The sequence below is a fragment of the Schistocerca serialis genome, chromosome 7 (assembly GCF_023864345.2).
Source record: "Schistocerca serialis cubense isolate TAMUIC-IGC-003099 chromosome 7, iqSchSeri2.2, whole genome shotgun sequence".
Taxonomy (NCBI): Eukaryota; Metazoa; Arthropoda; class Insecta; order Orthoptera; family Acrididae; genus Schistocerca; species Schistocerca serialis.
The window spans coordinates 209771457-209789473 of NC_064644.1; the positions used below are offsets into that span (position 1 = coordinate 209771457).

At 43.0% G+C, this 18017-nt stretch overlaps 1 protein-coding gene across 1 annotated transcript in view; it reads left to right on the plus strand.

Moving 5' to 3' along the window:
• Positions 1-1244: 1244 nt before the first annotated feature.
• LOC126412979 (cytochrome P450 4C1-like) overlaps positions 1245-18017 on the plus strand; it is a 61563-nt gene continuing 44790 nt past the window's right edge. Inside the window, exon 1 of the mRNA XM_050082870.1 lies at positions 1245-1410. Within this exon, the coding sequence (XP_049938827.1) occupies positions 1245-1410 (166 nt within the window). The remainder of the gene's footprint in view (positions 1411-18017) is intronic.

Consider the following 18017-nt stretch of genomic DNA (forward strand, 5'->3'; position numbering starts at 1 on the left):
TGTTTCAGTAAGAGAGGTACAAAGGAAGAAGAAAGTGGAAGTGAGTGAGAGCCAGTGATAATGAGAGACAGAGTCTATGACTGAAACAACAACGAGGGAGAGTTGGATAGTGGCAGAGAGAAGTGACACCAGCAGAGGGAAGGAATGAATGAGGTAAAAGTAGTAAGAAACAGAAAGAGGGAGACAGTGACTCTGAGCGGAGACTATCAGGACGGAACGAAGCAGACTATGACTGTTAGATAAGGAGACAATGACAGGAAGATACCGAGAAATAATGACGATAAGTTGGGCTGAATGAATGAGTGACAATAGGCAGGCGGGAGTGGTTAAGTATGAGTGACTTACTGCGATGGACTAGAGGGTGTGAGCGAGTTACAGTTAGGGGAGATTGTTGGAGTGAAATTTGAACTGGATGTTAAAAAAGCACGGATATGTTCACATGCCAAAATTTTTGGGAAGTATTTTGAAGGCGCCGAGGAAGGTAGATTGAGGCAGCTGGCAAACCCACTTTTCAGGCAGCCTTTTAATTGACAGGAGATTATTGGCCTTTTTTTGTGCTCCGATAACAGCATTTTTAGGCTGGCCATCTTAATGACTAGTTTCCCAATGAGGTTCCAGTGAGTGTTTTTCCTGCCCATAGTAGTGCGGTGGCATATTAATCACTCTGAATTGCCATCAAACTATACGAATAGAAAAGCAATTCCAATTCTGCATTGACTAATGTACCTTCACCACCCATTTTTCTTTTTATTGGGGGGGGGGGGGGGGAGGGAGGGGGGTGCGTAGGCGCCGTACCACTGCTAATACAGAGCCAGAATCTAATTTACAAAACCGTTTGGTGTGTAACAAGAGCACCACCTCAGTCAGACCAGCGCCTCACTCTGGTGGCGACCGGCTGCAGCGTTGCTCTCCATTCTCCTCCTCACCCTGATTCTCAAGCCCACCTGCGACCGGTGCGCCCGCGCCCGTGGAGCGCTATCTGGCCAGGCCTGCGCGTGGGTTTGGGGAACGGGAGCGCTCACCGACGTGGTTATCAGCAACCTGGCCAGCGCTCCACCGACGTAAGCGTTTCAAGAACGTGTTGCTCGCCGAGAGCTGGACTCATAGCATAAAGCGCTGAATCACTGGCCAATTTAACTACCGGACAGATAAGATTTCGGGCGAACTTAGCACCTTGTGGGACAGAGACCAGTGTGAGGTACGGTCGCCTCCGGTGTGGACTCGCTGTAACTGAAGGCTCCGGGATGCTGGAAGTCACGGCGCTCCTGGCGGTGACTGTGGTGGTAGCGGTCACAGCCGTGGTCGTATCCAGGAAATGGCGCCTCTGGAGCGAGATAGACAAGCTCCCTGGAGCGGTGGCCATACCCTTGCTGGGCAATACCTACAACGTTCTCTTCCTCCCTCGTGAAGGTAAGGGACGCATAGTGTGGCGGGATACACAACGTCTTTTAATCATTTTATGCCCTATCCTGATCAAGTTTAATATATTTATATCCCGTTTTCTCAGGAACCATCCAAGGTAACAAAACAAAAATTTACCAAGGTATAGAGTCATATGTAATACCCTCACTAATCTACTAAAATACATCTAATCAGAATATGAATATTTTATGGAGGGTATTAAAATTAACGTCATTTTAAAAAATATATTTTTTATTATCAAACTGTGAATGCTATCTCCAAAGCCTTAGCTTAAGCAGTTTCTGACATAATGGGAAACATCTGCAAAAAAAAGCAGTTTTTCAGAAATCGCACTTTAAAGCTGAAGTACAGAAAAACTCAATATTGAACGAAGAGACAGTCTAAAACTCCACAGATTTGTGATCTTTATTTTCTTGAGGATCAACCATATCAGTGTCTGAGGGATCATGCGACTTGGGTCGTACTTTTTACCACAATTTCTGCCTTGCAAACTCGCTTCTTGTAGGATTGCTTCTGCATTTTGGCCAGACTTAATTCGAAATTACTTCAGAATATTTATACTGCCAGCATTTTCATCACTGATGGTGATGACAGCATTATTGACCGCCGTCTTCAGTGACCAAATACACACAGGGTAAGGTGCAATGCGTCTTACAAAACGTGGATCATACCATGCATTACAGCACAGACAGGAAGTGATATCACAGCAGCTAATGTAGCCAGGCTGTGCAGCAGAATGCTTATTGTAAATCAACATAAATCGCCGCCTTCTACAGCAGTTACCGAGATACCTTGGCGTAACTGAACAGGGTCTCATGGAACCTGTAGAAGTTAATTGTGCTGTAAATTATTTCAAAATAACTTAAAATACTTAGTCATCCAAAATTAACGAAACAGACGTCAAACTAAAGACAAAACTCCAAAGAACAGTTTTCCTTAAAAAAAGTAAAAATCGACATTTTATATCCACACCACATTTTGTACTCCACTCAACTCAGAGGAGCATATAACAATCGGAATTATACTGTCGTGATTTGTTGAGGACATCCACGGCTAAGACTAAAACGAAACAAACTTTTGGAATAAGAACTTGTACAGAGTTAAAATTCTTTATTCCCACACTCAGTAGGCAGATGAACCGTCAATAAAAATAAGAAAGTAGGTTAGAAGAATAATAATCGAATTTTCCTGTATATCGAAAAAAAATTTGTTTTACTGAAAGTCCATCAGGAGACAGTACAGCATGCTTAGTTCCTATACCAGATGGCTATTTCGTTTCGCGGAAGATGTAATTGTCTCTGTTAGGACGTACTTATTTCTTCGAGCCGTTAAAAGTGAATTTTAACATTTCACTAGGCTGTAGAGACGATCACAACTCATATGGGTTCAATTTTGATAAAATTTTAATAAAGTGAAGTACACATGTTATTACATGCGTAACTTCAGTTAATATCCTTCGCTCTTCCAGGAGCTTCTGTTCCAACTCCATGAATATGTTCCTTCTTTGACATAAATATGAACAGTCCTACTAAACGCCTTACTACAGAACAAGTTTTAAGAATTATTTTACACTTGTTACAGAAACATGGGAAGCAAGCTACCTTTACAACGATATCTTTGTATTTTGGGTAATGCTATGAAAGGAAGGGGCAACTACTCAAAAAATAAACTGGTCCCCAACCATTTCCCGATAAATAATGAAAACCTTAAATGGTAAACAGAGAGAGAGAGAGAGAGAGAAAACATTTACAAAATTATAACAGTTCCAACGTCAATGTACGGTTCCGAAATGTTGCCCATTAGAAAAGCTGCCAAGAACATCCGATAGCGGAGAAGGAAGTCTCTTAGAACAGACACCAATTTACGACTAGCAGAAAAGCTGGATATAAAATCAAAGCTAAAAATGATCTCAGGAAGTAAGTCACGTTGGCTACAAATAGTACATACTATGAGAGAAGTAAGACTCTCTAAAGCAGTAACAAGATATCAAAGGAAGTATCAAACCATGCAAGGTTGAAATCGGAAACAGCCGGAAGATGATAATTACGAGGTTTTCTGTGCAGAGGTCAGCAGTATACTTGATGACCATGAGGCTTTCGATCTTTACCTTCCCTGCAGCTCACAAACATTCCACTCATAGTAATCTGCTGGTCGTGTCGTATGCATCTCTACATCTATATCTATACTCAACAAAGTGTCTTACCCCTCATGGTATTTCTGGTACCAGTATCTCCTCCCCATTTGTCTCTGTTCATTCGCGAATGCCACGTAGGAAGAATAATTGTCGGTAATCCTCTGTATTAATTTCACTTTCTCTGATTCTCCCGTTGTAGTTATTTCATGAGCTGTTTTGGGGGGAAGTAATGTATTGACTGACTCCTCCCGAGACGAATCATATCTAAATTTTAATAGTTAACTGCTCTTGAGATTTCTGATTATATCCGTAGTGCTTCGCTCTGACTAAAATGTCCCGTGACGAAATGCGTCACTCTTCAACAGATGTAGTCTGTTTCTACTGTTTATCCCACACTGACGCGCAGCACTCTAAACCTGTCGAACAAGAGTTTCTTAAACTACTTCTTTAGTGTATGAGTGACATTTCCTTAATATTCTTCCAATGAATCTCAGTCCTTTACCTGTTTTACCTGATTTTGTGTGGTCATTCCATGGCTCCGGATGGTCAATACCTTGTATTTCAAGTAGTTACTGTTTCCAAGTACGAGGCGTGTTTTTTAATTAAGCACCGTTCTGAAATTTAAAAAAAGACGTGCTAAGAGATCTCACTAATTTCATTTTTACATGAAAGCCTGTACCTTAATCTACGCACTGATGCCAATACAGTCTGATTTTTCCTTGTTTACGTTGTGTACTGATTGTTTAAGATGCCTCCGATAATCGTGAGTGCCGCCGACTGTGAAGTGCGGGCTGTTAAAAGGTTTCTTAGTGCTAAAGGCCTAAAAGCGATCGTTATTCATCGTGAGATCTGTGCAGCTTACGGAGAAAACATTATGAGTGATGGAATGGTAACAAAGTGGGTGAGAGCATTTAAAGATGGCCGCGCAAATGTGCATGATGATCAACGGAGTTTGCGTCCTTCGGTCGTTAATGAAAGTTTGGTGTAGGAAGTGGACAATAAGGTGAGAGAAAAGAGACGCTTTACGATTTCTTCCTTGTGGGATGACTTTCCTAATGTTTCTCGTAGAGTTTTGTATGGCATTGTGACCGAGCACTTGAATTACCGAAAATTGTGCGCACGTTGGGTACCCAAAAAGTTGACGGATGTGCACAAAACTAAACGTTTAGACAGTGCATTGACTTTCTTTGAGCTGTACCACAACGACGGTGATGATTTGTTAAGCCAAATTGTTATGGGCGATGAAACATGGGTGGCCTATGTCACACCAGAATCAAAGCAACAGTCCATGGAAGTTGAGGAAGGGCACCGTTTTACTGTAAGACAATGTCCGTCCGCATGTGGCGAATCAGACGAAAGATCTCATCATATCTTTTCGATGGGAAACTCTAGATCATCCTCCGTACAGCCTCGATCTTGCCCCCAGTGACTACCGTCTGTTACTGCACTTGAAGAAACACCTGGGCGGTCAGCGTCTTCAAGACGATGACGAAGTCAAAACAGTGGCGATGCAGTGGTTAACAAATCAGGCGCCAGACTTCTACGAGGAGGGTATTCCAAAACTGGTGCAATGTTATGACAAGTTCCTCAATATTGACGGAAATTATATAGAAAAGTAGATTAAGGTACAGGCTTTCATGTAAAAATATTTACTATTGAGATATCTTAGCACGTCTTTTTTTTAATTTCAAAACGGTACTTACTTAAAAAACACGCCTCGTAATTGTACAGCAGTGCATTTCTTGGCTTACTTATACTATTAGCTGACGACGTTACGTGGACAGTACGAGGGGCGTTAAGTAAGTAATTCAACACTTTTTTGTGTGGTCATTGCATGGCTCCGGATGGTCCTTACAAGGTATTTCAAGTAGTTTACTGTTGCCAACAAGTAATTGTACAACAGTGCATTTCTTGGACTACTTATTCTATTAGCTGACGTCGTAACGTGGACAGTACGAGGGGCGTTAAGTAAGTAATTCAACACTTTTTTCCTTTCCAATTTCGGTTGAAAAAATGCGGAATTTGTTGTGGGATATAGTGGAAGATCCGCGCTTCATGCCCTACAGTATCACGAAGTTCCTTACACGTAGACTTCAAAATGACGTTCCAGGCAGAGAGCTGTCACTGAGTTTCTTCTGGCGGAGAACCAGAGCATCAATGATAATCATAGGCGCTTGCAGAATGTCTAAGAAGACCTGGCAGTGAACAAAGGCGGGGTGAATGTTGGGCGAGACGTCTGTCATCGTCGCAACAAGATCACCCAATCTTGTCCGGTCTCCCTCGTGCCGGCCCGCCGCACACAGCTGTGACTGGATACTCTCATACGAGGTGATCGACAGACCACAATCAAACACCTCGCGGCACAACCGGACGTCTCCGTTGGTAGTGCTGACACACTCGTCCACTTGTTCAGGTACTCCAGGAAGTGTGCAGGCTGGGTCCCTCACCGCCTAACACAGGACAACAAAGAGCAAAGAAAGATTATCCATGCGGAGTTGCTTGCGCGTTGCGAGGCTAATCGTGACATTATTTATAGAACATCGTCCCAGGCGGTGAAACATGGATTCACGACTTCGAGCCGGAAACAAAACAGCAATCCATGGAGTGGAGCCTCACCGTCTCTCCTCCAAAAAAAAAAAAAGTTCTATGCCGCACCCTCTGCCGGTAAATTCATGGTGGTGGCTTTCTGGGTCTCTGAAGGGATTACTCTGTTTCATGTACTACCTCGTGGTGCAACGATCAACTCTGTAATGTACTGTGCTACTCTCAGTAAACAGAAGAAATGGCTTCATCGTGATCGTCACCACAAAAATGCAAACGAATCTACACTACTGGCCATTAAAATTGCTACACCAAGAAGAAATGCAGATGATAAACGGGTATTCATTGGACAAATATATTATACTTGAACTGACATGTGATTACATTTTCACTCAATTTGGGTGCATAGATCCTGAGAAATCAGTACCCAGAACAACCACCTCTGGTCGTAATAACGGCCTTGATACGCCTGGGCATTGAGTCAAACACAGCTTTGATGGCGTGTACAGGTACAGCTGCCAATGCACCTTCGTCACGATACCACAGTTCATCAAGAGTAGTGACTGGCGTATTGTGACGAGCCAGTTGCTCGGCCACTATTGACCACACGTTTTCAATTGGTGAGAGATCTGGAGAATGTGCTGGCCAGGGCAGCAGTCGACCATTTTCTGTATCCAGAAAGGCCCGTACAGGACCTGCAACATGCGGTCGTGCATTATCCTGCTAAAATGTAGGGTTTCCCAGGGACCGAATTAAGGGTAGAGCCACGGGTCGTAACACATCCGAAATGTAACGTCCACTGTTCAAAGTGCCGTCAATGACCGAGACGTGCAACCAATGGCACTCCATACCATCACGCCGGGTGATGCGCCTGTATGGCGATTACGAATACACGCTTCCAATGTGCCTTCACCGCGATGTCGCCAAACACGGATGCGAACATCATGATGCTGTAAACAGGACTTGGATTCATCAGAAAAAAATGACGTTTTGCCATTTGTGCACCCAGGTTCGTCGTTGAGTACAGCATCGCAGGCGTTCCTGTCTGTGATGCAGCGTCAAGGGTAACCGCAGCCATGGTCTCCGAGCTGATAGTCCATGCTGCTACAAGCGTAGTCGAACTGTTGGTGGAGATGGTTGTTGTCTTGCAAACGTCGCCATCTGACGTGGCTACACGATCTGTTAGAGCCATGCAGATAAGATGTCTGTCATCTTTGCTGCTAGTGATACGAGGCCGTTGGGATCCAGCATGGCGTTCCGTATTACCCTCTTGGACCCACCGATTCCATATTCCGCTAACAGTCATTGGATCTCGACCAACGTGAGCAGCAACATCGAGATACAATAAACCGCAATCGCGATAGGCTACAATTCGACCTTTATCAAAGTCGGAAACTTGATGGTACTCATTTCTCCTCCTTACACGAGGCATCACAACAACGTTTCACCAGGCAACGCCGGTCAACTGTGGTTTGTGTATGAGAAATTGGTTGGAAACTTTCCTCGTGTGAGCATGTTTTAGGTGTCGCCACCGGCGCCAACCTTGTGTGAATGCTCTGAAAAGCTAATCATTTGCATCTTCTTCATGTCGGTTAAATTTCGCATCTGTAGCACGTCATATTCGTGGTGTAGAAATTTTAATGGCCAGTAGTGTACCTTCTCCATGACAACGCAAGCCCTCACACAAGTCTACTCACCCGAGAGGAGCTCACAAAACTCCATTGCACTGTTCTTCCTTATCCATATAACAGTCCGCAACTCGCATCTTCGGTTGTCCATCTGTTTGGCTCAATGGAGGATGCCTACCGCGGGAAGCAATACGTTGATGTTGGGGAGGTTACTGATACAGGAAGACGTTGGCTCCGACGTCTGTCCTTTTTGGCATACAGGCCTTCCTGGTAACGTGGCGTAAGGCCGTCGCATTGGACGGAGAGTATGCTGAAAAATAGGGATTTGCATCAAAAGAGTGGTGCATTATTTGGTGTATTGGAATGCTGAATGAAATCAATCTGTTTTTCAGAAAAAAAAACGTGTTGCGTTACTTATTGAATGCCCCTCGTATCGCGGATTTGGAGATACCTTAGATAAAAGCTGATTAGTGACTATCTGGACATCCGAAGAATATAATCAATCTTTATCTGTAGTAACACTGGGCAATTCCCAAGGTTCTCAGATCGTATCACAAATGCGATATTTTTCTCGTCCTCTCGAGGACTTTGGCCTTGCCGATAATGTTATACGCTGACTGCCTACTTATCATGGATAACAGCATTATCCACTACGACGTTATCTCCATTAAACTTCACCTACATTTTGATACAAAATTCATATCTGTAGCGACTACAACAATAGGCATCAAACACAGAAAGTAGAACTTCTTTATTTTACGTCAGCTGCCATACGAACAAATCTGTAGGTTCTTTTTTGCATTCCAAAACAATTTATCCACAGCATTATACATGTTACCACCATAGTTCTCAGTATTACTCACGAATTTCAGTTTTTGTTTTACTACTGTACCTTTTGAGTTCCACTTTCCCTTGCTTTCAGTTTTTCAATCATATGACTTATTTTCTCGGTTTATGTGTACAATTAGTTTTTTGAGAAAGTTACGTATATTATGATCCTGATACTGCCCCTTAATGTGTAACAGAGATGTTTACTATTGTTTATTATGGGCTTTAAATGCCAAAGACAGTATTGTGACTCAAGAATTTTTGGACCGATATACTAGTTTTTTTCTTATTTCAGCCTTCAGTCACTAAATATAAGCTAAAATTATTTCGTATGTCTAACTAATGAATAATAGGTCTCTTGAAATGAACCTTCCAACTTTTTGCTTACGTCACTTTTCCAGAAATCAAATATCGCTTAGGAGTGTCATATTATTTGTATACCCCACTTAAAAGTTATGAACTACATTCGAAGGCGTTTTTTAATTACGTTTTTTGTCCCCATCACGTACACTGCTTTATTGGCAATCGTGTTTTGTATGTTTCGTCCAAGCAGAGCAAACCTAGATTAACTGATCTAAAACTATGTGTCGTCACTTTTATGGACTTGCTTCTTTCAGATAGTCAACTATTTCTTTCCATTACTGTGCTCTTGATGAGACACCTATCACTGGTTTCCAATATGATTTTTTTAAACTAATGACTTTTCTTTCTTGAAAGCGTTAATAATTTCCAGCATTGAGCTTAAGTTGTTACTATAGCTATTTTATAATAAAGGTCTTCGTATTTTTGTCATTTTTTGCGGTCGCCAAATAATTCTCCATAAGTGTAGACCAATTAGAACAATTGATATTATTTCTATTATCCAGTGGCAATCACTGTGTTTGTCGTTAACAGCCACACTTACCTTTCGATGACTACTCCTCCAAGACACTTATCGACCAAATACACAATGTTAACCTTTCTATTCCGAGTGTACCTCTTAGTATGAACATGATATGGCAGTAGTACTGCATTTAACACGAGATAATTGTTTTCATGCGGTGGATTACTATCGACGTTCAGTGAACTTGATGGATGACAGGCATTGGATGAAGCTGGGAGCAGACAACACTGGTGAAAGTAACGCATCGGTTACTAAATGTTTTTATTTCTGTTGGTTGTGTTTGGGATCCTCGACATCGAGTTAATTGGTAACCGAATGTATGGGTGTTAAAAAGTATCAAATATCATGAGTAATGTTAACAGGGAAGCACTTCACGCCATCAAACAAATGCCAGTTATGAAAGAACTAGATGAAATGCCTACTGTGGAAGAACAAAGTCGAACAATAGATTCCCTTACTAATGGAAAAGCTCCAGGTGAAGAAGGGATCCATGTATAGGTTATGAAGTATAACAAGTCTGTCCTTCTCAAACATGTACACTCTCTTCTCACAACTAGCTGAAAAGTTAGTTACGTCCCTCTAAGTATGCGGAATTCGAAGATTGTTACTTTGTGTAAACAGAAAGGGAATTAAGTGACTACAACAATTACCTAGGTATTTTACAGCGAATTGTAGCCGGGAAGGCATATACAAAAGTCATCCGAATGCTGTAATGAGTCCCATCTTGCAGAATATACCCAGAATCTCAATGAGGCTACAGTCCTGCCCTATCAATCGTGGATATGACATTCTCTCTTCGACAGAAGCAAGAGAAGTAACGCGAGAAGCAGGGACACTTTATATTAATTTTAATGACGTTGTTAAAGCATTTGATTTAGTGAGCAGAAATGGGCTCTTCAACAAGCAGAAGAAGATTGAATACCCAACTAAGTTACTATAAATAACTGTCTCCTTCCATGAGAAAACGCGAGCGACAATCTGCTGCGATGGTAAAACATCGGAAGAATCCCCTGTTAACAGCGGTGTAAAGGAGTGGTATGTCTTAGCCCCTGCTCTACTTGAAATCTTCCTTTGCTTTCTGTTGGGATTGACTTTGGAGACTGTGAGAAGACACTGTATTTACCTGCTAGGTCTGACGAAAATCCTTTCAAAATTACCTGCCTCAAGGCCAAGACCAAAGTAAATACTGTTGTTATATCGCGTATATACAGTCAGACGATGCAGCTCTGGTAGCAAACACAGATGAGCTGGAGCATCTAATTAACAAATTATCACACGCGAGCGAAAAATTTGGTCTTATCATCGACTTCCAGCAGACTAAGATTATGGCGCAAGGCACCACCAATCATCCATCCATCAGCGTTGACGGCTATTCTCTGCAGATATTGATGACTTTACCTGCTTGAGATCTACAATATGCAACAACTTGTCTGTGGACACTGAGATTACTAAGCATTATCTATGGTGACAAAAGCATTATCTATTACGGCTAGATTGAAAAAACAAAAGTATGGGACAGTGGACTGCTCACACACAACTACTGCTAAGCACGAATCTCAACAGAATAGCTTTCATCTCCGCTGTCTCCGAGGGTCCTTCAGATCTCTTGGAGAGATAGAGCTCCCAGCACCAAAGACTTACAGCTCGCTAGTACAACTAACAATTATGCACTCCTGACCCATCGACGTCAAAGGTGGCTGGGACATATCGGGCGGACGAATCCAGAGCGAATACCGAAGAAACTGTTGTACGAACCGAGTGTGGCCAGAGAGAAAATCACACCTTCGCTTCAAGACTGTCTGCAAGAGACAACTGCCCAAGGCTAGTATTAGTCCAAATTGGTGGGGGAAGTACTGCTGATAACCTAGTCAAGTGGCAACTAACTGTGCGAAATTGGGCCAAGGTTTCAGAGGACGAACGCACACAAGTTGAAAACAGGAAGAGGACGAAATGGAGTCCTTCACGTTTCAAGCGCCAAACTGCAGTAGGATCTGCCACTCTCGAGTGGAACTTTTCAGCGACAGCAGACGTTGCAGACTTTGATCCAAGTATGCTACACCATCATATAATAAACATGGGTCCGAAAGCCCACACCTCACTTCTAACTACTTGTGTGTAGGATTGGCTCGATATGACGTCGGTTCCTTTCAAAGGACACGGCCGATTTCCTTCCCCATCCTTCCCTAACCCGAGCTAGCGCTCCGTCTCTAATGACCTCGTTGTCGACGGGACGTTAAACAACACTAACCTAACCTAACCCTCGATATGACGTCGATTCATAACACCTTTTAACAGGAGATAATCAACTGACTACCATCCATAACACTGCATCCGCCGACACTTTGGTAAAAGGAATTGTGCTATACACATGAAGTATAACAGTCGTTCTCAAAGAACCGCTCGGACAAAGATTAGATTAGATTAAGCATGATACACACATTCCTGTAGTGACAATCGCCATGCATCGTACCCCGAATTTTCCTCCACTACATGCAGCTCACACTGCTGCGTCTCAGGCTTGCTACGTGGCTGTTTTACTTACATTTGCTAAACCATAGTAGAAAATAATGTCCGCCTTATCGTATGTGGAGTAGAAGGCTTCTATTGTTGACAAGTGGTGTAAGAGAGAAAAGAAAATGTACTAAACAGTTTGCACACACAACCAGCATCATCTATTTAAGTTGTTAACATTCTAATATGAGTTGCGAGTGATGTACAGTAACTAGCAGTTATAAACAAATCAACCGCACAACTGACTGCGGAGTACCTGACTTCCAGAACAACGTGCAGCTTGATGCACAGGATACTGTGATGGAAAAAGATATCAAAACACACTGTTGAACAAGTTGACGGAGGCGTCAGTGCAGCGACTGTGTCCCTATGCAGAATAAAGTGTACACAGTACATTCAAACGACGTAAACAACTCGATCTAGGTAGTCCCGCTGCGTCCGGAATGTGTTTAAATCAGGGTAGTTTGGTGGCCAGTGCAATGCGGTAAACTCTTGCTGGTGCATTTCGGACCAGGCACGTCCACTGCGAGCTATGTGACACGTTACCTTGTCCTGACGATAAACGAACTGCATGCACTGGTGTACAAGACACCACAGGATAGATGCACACTTGTGTTGATCCATTGTGTCTCACCGAATAACGAGATCACCCAGGGAATTCCACGAAAACATGCCCTGGGCCATAACTGGTGCAGGGTGACAGGGTGTTTTCTTTCACATGTTTCACGTTGTACGCGCCAATGGCCATCTGACCGATCGAGTATAAAACTTAATTCATTTGACACATCACTCAGTGGACGTTCATTTGCGGTGTTGTTGTGGCTGTGGTCTTCAGTCCGAAGACTGGTTTGATGCAACTCTCCAAGCTACTCTATTTTGTGCTAGCCTCTTCCTCTCCGAGTAGCTACTGCAACCTACATCCTTCTGAATCTGCTTACTGTATTCATCTCTTCGTCTCGCTGTAAGGTTTTTATCCCCCGCGCTTCCCTCCAGTAATAAATTGGTGATCCTTTGGCGTCCCGGAATCTGTCCTACCAACCGATTCCTTCTGCTAGTCATGTCGTGCCACAAATTTCTTTTCTCCTAAATTTTATTCAGTACCTCCTCATTAGTTACGTGATCTACCCATCTAATCTTCAGCATTCTTCTGTACAGCACATCTCAAAAGCTTCTATTTTCTTTTCGTCTAAACTGTTTATCGTCTACATTCCACTTTCATACGTGGCTACGCTCCATGCAATTACTTTCAGAAAAGAGTTCCTGACGCTTACATCTGTAGTCGATGTTAACAAATTTCTCTTCTTCAGAAACGTTTTTCTTGCCGTGGCCAGTCAACATCTTATATACTTTCTGCTTCGGCCATCACCAATTATTTTGCTGCCCAAACAATAAAACTAATTTTGAACTTTAAGTGTCTCGTTTCCTAATTCAATTCCTTCAGTATCACCTGATTTAATTCGACTATTTTCCATTGTTCTCATTTTGCTTTGTTCATGATCATCTTCTGTCTTCCTTTCAAGACACTGTCCAGTCGGTTCAACTGCTCTTCCAACTTCTTTGCTACCTCTGATAGAATTACGTCATCAGCAAACCTCAAAGTTTTTATTTATACTTTCTGCACCTTAATTCCTACTCCAAATTTTTGTTTCCTTTCCTGCTCGCTCTGTGTACAGACTCAATAACGTCGGGGGATAGGCCACGATCTTCACTCATTCCCTTCTTGATCACTGCTTGCCTTTCGTGCCTCTCGACTCTTATAAATGCCATCTTGTTTCTGTACAAGTTGTAGATAGCTTAGCGCACTCTTTATTTTACCCCTGCTAAGAATTTCAAAGAGAGTATTCCAAGTAACATTGTCAAAAGCCTTCTCTAAGTCTACAAATGATATAAACATAGGTTTGCCTTCCCTCAACCTATCTCTATGAGAGTCACTATTGCCTCGCGTGGTCCTATATTTCTCAGGAATCGAAACTGATCTTCCGTGAAGTCACCTTCTAGCAGTTGTTCTATTCTTCTGTAAAGAATTTCTTTTAGTATTTTGCAACCGTGACTTATTAAACTGATTGTTCGATAATTTTCATATCCGTTAAAACTGCCTTTTTCATTGGAAGTATTATATTCTTCTTGAAGCCTGAGGATATTTCGCCTGTCTCACACATTTTGCTCACCAGGTAGAAGAATTCTGTCATGGCTGGCTCTTCCAAGGCTATCAGTAGTTCTAACGGAATGTTGTCTACTCCCGGGGCCGGCCGGGGTGGCCGATCGGTTCTAGGCGCTACAGTCAGGAACCGAGCGACCGCTACGGTCGCAGGTTCGAATCCAGCTTTGGGCATGGATGTGTGTGATGTCCTTAGGTTAGTTAGGTTTAAGTAGTTCTACGTTCTATGGGACTGATGACTTCAGAAGTTAAGTCCCATAGTGCTCACAGCCATTTGAACCATTCTACTCCCGGGGCCTTGTTTTGAGTTAAGTCTTTCAGTGCTTTGTCAAAATCTTCAATCAGACCTCTTGTCAGCTTGTTGCATGAGAATGCTGCCCTCAAGAAATGGACGTACACAGAGATTATTTTATCACTTGAAATATGTTTTTCGATAAGCCGTTAAATTTTTGTTTCGGCATTTTAGTAACTTTACACCCATGGACAAACGATAGCGTCTTTGATTGATAATCAAACGTCCTCGGTCCCGGGTTCGAGCACCTCCACCGCTTAAATTTTGAATAAAAATCATCAGCAATGAGGGACGACTTCTGGCATAAGAATTCACCCTCATTCAGCCAACGGCCTTGTCAAAGGCGGCGGAGGAGTGGACAGAGGTTCAGGCACGTTGGGAAACTCCCACCAGGAGCGGAAGAATTAGCAGTGATAAACGGTATGAGGATACGAAGTGTAAGGATGATCTCTCCATTCGTAAAAGATTACAGCTGAGTCCTCCTTTCGGATTTCTGGGAAGGGACTGCCAAGTTGGAGGTGACCATGAAAAAAAGATTGAATAACCAACGAAAGGATAACGTTCTACGAGTCGGGGCGTGGAATGTCAAAAGCTTGAAAGTGGTAGGGTAGCTAGAAAATCTGGAAAGAGAAATGCAACGGTTCAGGCCAGATATAGTAGGGGTCAGTGAAGTGAAATGCAAAGAAGACAAGGATCTGGTCAGATGAGCATAAGGTAATAACAACAGCAGCGGAAAGTGGTGTAACGGGAGTAGGATTCGTTATGAACAGGAAGATAGGGCAGTGAGTGTGTTACTGTGAGTAGTTCTGGGATAGTGTTATTCTTAACAGAATGGATGGCAAACCAACACCGACAACGACAGTTCAGGTATACATGCCGACGTCGCAAACTGAAGTTAGAGAGACAGAGAAAGTACATAGGATACTGAAAGGGTAATACAGTATGTAAAGGGAGATGAAAATCTGATAGTCATGGAGGACCGGAATGCAGCTGTAGAGGAATGAGTACAAGAAAAGGTTACAGGAGAATATGGGCTTGGGACAAGGAATAAGAGAGGAAAGAGACTAGTTGAGTTCTGTAATAAATTTCAGCTAGTAATAGCGAATACTCTATTCAAGAAACACAAGAGGAGGAAGTACACTTGGAAAATCCCGGGTAATACTGGAAGTTAGACAAAGATTCCGAAATCAGCTACCAGATTGTAGTGGGTACCCAGGAGAAGATATAGACTCAGGTCACAATGTAGTAATGATGAAGAGTAGGTTGAAGTTTAAGAGATTAGTCAAGAAGAATCGGTACGCAAACAAGAAGGGTACTGAAGCACTAAAGAATGACGAGATACGCTTGAGAATGTCTAAGGCAATTGATACTGCAGTAAAGAGTAGTTTAGAAAGCAGTACAGTTTGACAGGAATGGACGTCTCTAAAAAGGGCAATCACAGAAGTTGGAAAGAAAAACATGGTACAAAGAAGGTAACTGCGAAGAAACCGTGAGTAACAGAAGAAATACTTCAGTTGATCGATGAAAGCAGAAAGTACAAAAATATTCAGGGAAATTCATGAATACAAAAATCCAAGCCGCATAGGAATAAAATAAATAGAAAATGCACGGAAGCTAAGACGAAATGACTGCATTAAAAACGTGATGAAATTAAAAAAAATGATTGTTGGAGGGAATGACTTGGTGAAATTAAAAGCAGGGCTGGTAACATAAAGAGTGCAAGGGGAACTCCACTGTTAAATGCAGAGAAGAGAGCAGATAGGTGGAAAGAGTACACTGAAGGTCTCTGTGAGGGGGAGGATTTGTCTGGTGTGATAAAAGATGAATCAGGAGTCGATGTAGAGGAGATGGGGTCCGGTATTAGAATCAGAAGAGAGCTTTCGAGGACTTAAGAAGGAAGAAGTCAGAAGGGATAGAAAACATTCCATCCAATTTCTAAAATCACTGGGTAAGTGGCATCGAAATGACTATTCACGTTGGTGTGTAGAATGTTTTAGTCTGGCGACATGTCACCTGATTTTTGAGAAAAATATCGTCCACACAATTCCGAAAACTGCAAGAGCTGAAAAATGCGAGAATTGTCGAACAATCGGCTTAACAGCTCATGTGTCTGAATTGCTGACAAGAATAGCATACAGAAGAATGAAAAAGAAAATTGAGGACGTATTAGCTCACGACCGGTTCGGCTTAGGAAAGGTAAAGGTACCAGAGAGGCAATTTTGACGTTGCGGTAGATAAGAGAAGCCAGACTACAGAAAAATCAAGACATGTTCGTAGGATTTGTCGACCTAACAAAAGTGTTCGACAATGTAAAAGATATTCTAGATTCTGAGATAATTAAGGGTACGCTGTAGGGACAGATGGATAATATACAATATGTACAAGAGCCAAGACGGAATTATAAGTGAACGAAGAACGTAGTGCTCGGATTAAAAGGCGTGTAAGACAGGGATATAGTATTTCACCCTCATTATTCATTCTGTGCTGTGAAAAATCAATTATGGAAATACACGCATCAAAAAAGTTTTACATCACCCCGGTTCCTAAAACTCCTGAAGATAGATGTTGACTGTAGACAATATATCACAGACACTGTCCCTTTGACTGTTCAGAGATGTCATTAAACCCGCCCACATATTTAAACAACCACGCATGAGCAGTGCCTATTAGACGGAGGGGTCCGACAAGCGAACAGTTCCAGTCATTCCACCAGGTAGGAGGAACACGGCCCGTGTTGTCTGTAGTTCAACCATGTCTAGACGGTTAATGCCGCGGTTCGATCCCGTCCGCATTGTTATTTTGTGCCAGGAAGGGCTCTCAACAAGGGAAGTGTCCAGGCGTCTCGGTGTGAACCAAGGCGATATTGTTTGGACATGGAGGAGATATAGAGAGACAGGAACTGTCGATGACATGCCTCGTTCAGGCTGCCCAAGGGCTACTACTGCAGTGGATGACCGCTACTTACGAATTATGGCTCGGAGGAACCCTGACAGCAACGCCACTATGTTGAATAATGCTTTTCGTGCAGCCACAGGACGTCGCGTTACAACTTAAACTGTGCGCAGTAGGCTGCATGATGCGCAACTTCACGTCCGACGTCCATGGCTAGGTCCATCTTTGCAACCACGACACCATGCAGCGCGGCACAGGTGGGCCCAACAATATGCCAAATGGACCGCTAAGGATTGGCAAGCATGTTGTCTTCACCGATGAGTGTCGTATATGCCTTCAACCAGACGATCTTCGGAGACGTGTTTGGAGGCATCCCGGTCAGGCTGACCGCCTTAGACACCCTGTCCAGCCAGTTCCCTGCTGTTTTGGAGTGGCATTATGTGGGCCCGACGTACGCCACTGGTTGTCATGGAAGGTGCCGTAACGGCTGTACGATACTTGAATGCCATCCTCCACCACATGGGCAGCTTATTGGCGAGGCATTCGTCTTCATGGACAATTCGCGCCCCCATCGTGCACATCTAGTGAATGACTTCCTTTAGGATAACGACATCGCTTGACTAGAGTGTCCGGCATGTTCTCCAGACATGAACCCTATTGAACATGCCTGGACTATATTAAAACGGCTGTTTATGGATGATCTGACCCACCAGCCACTCTGAGGAATC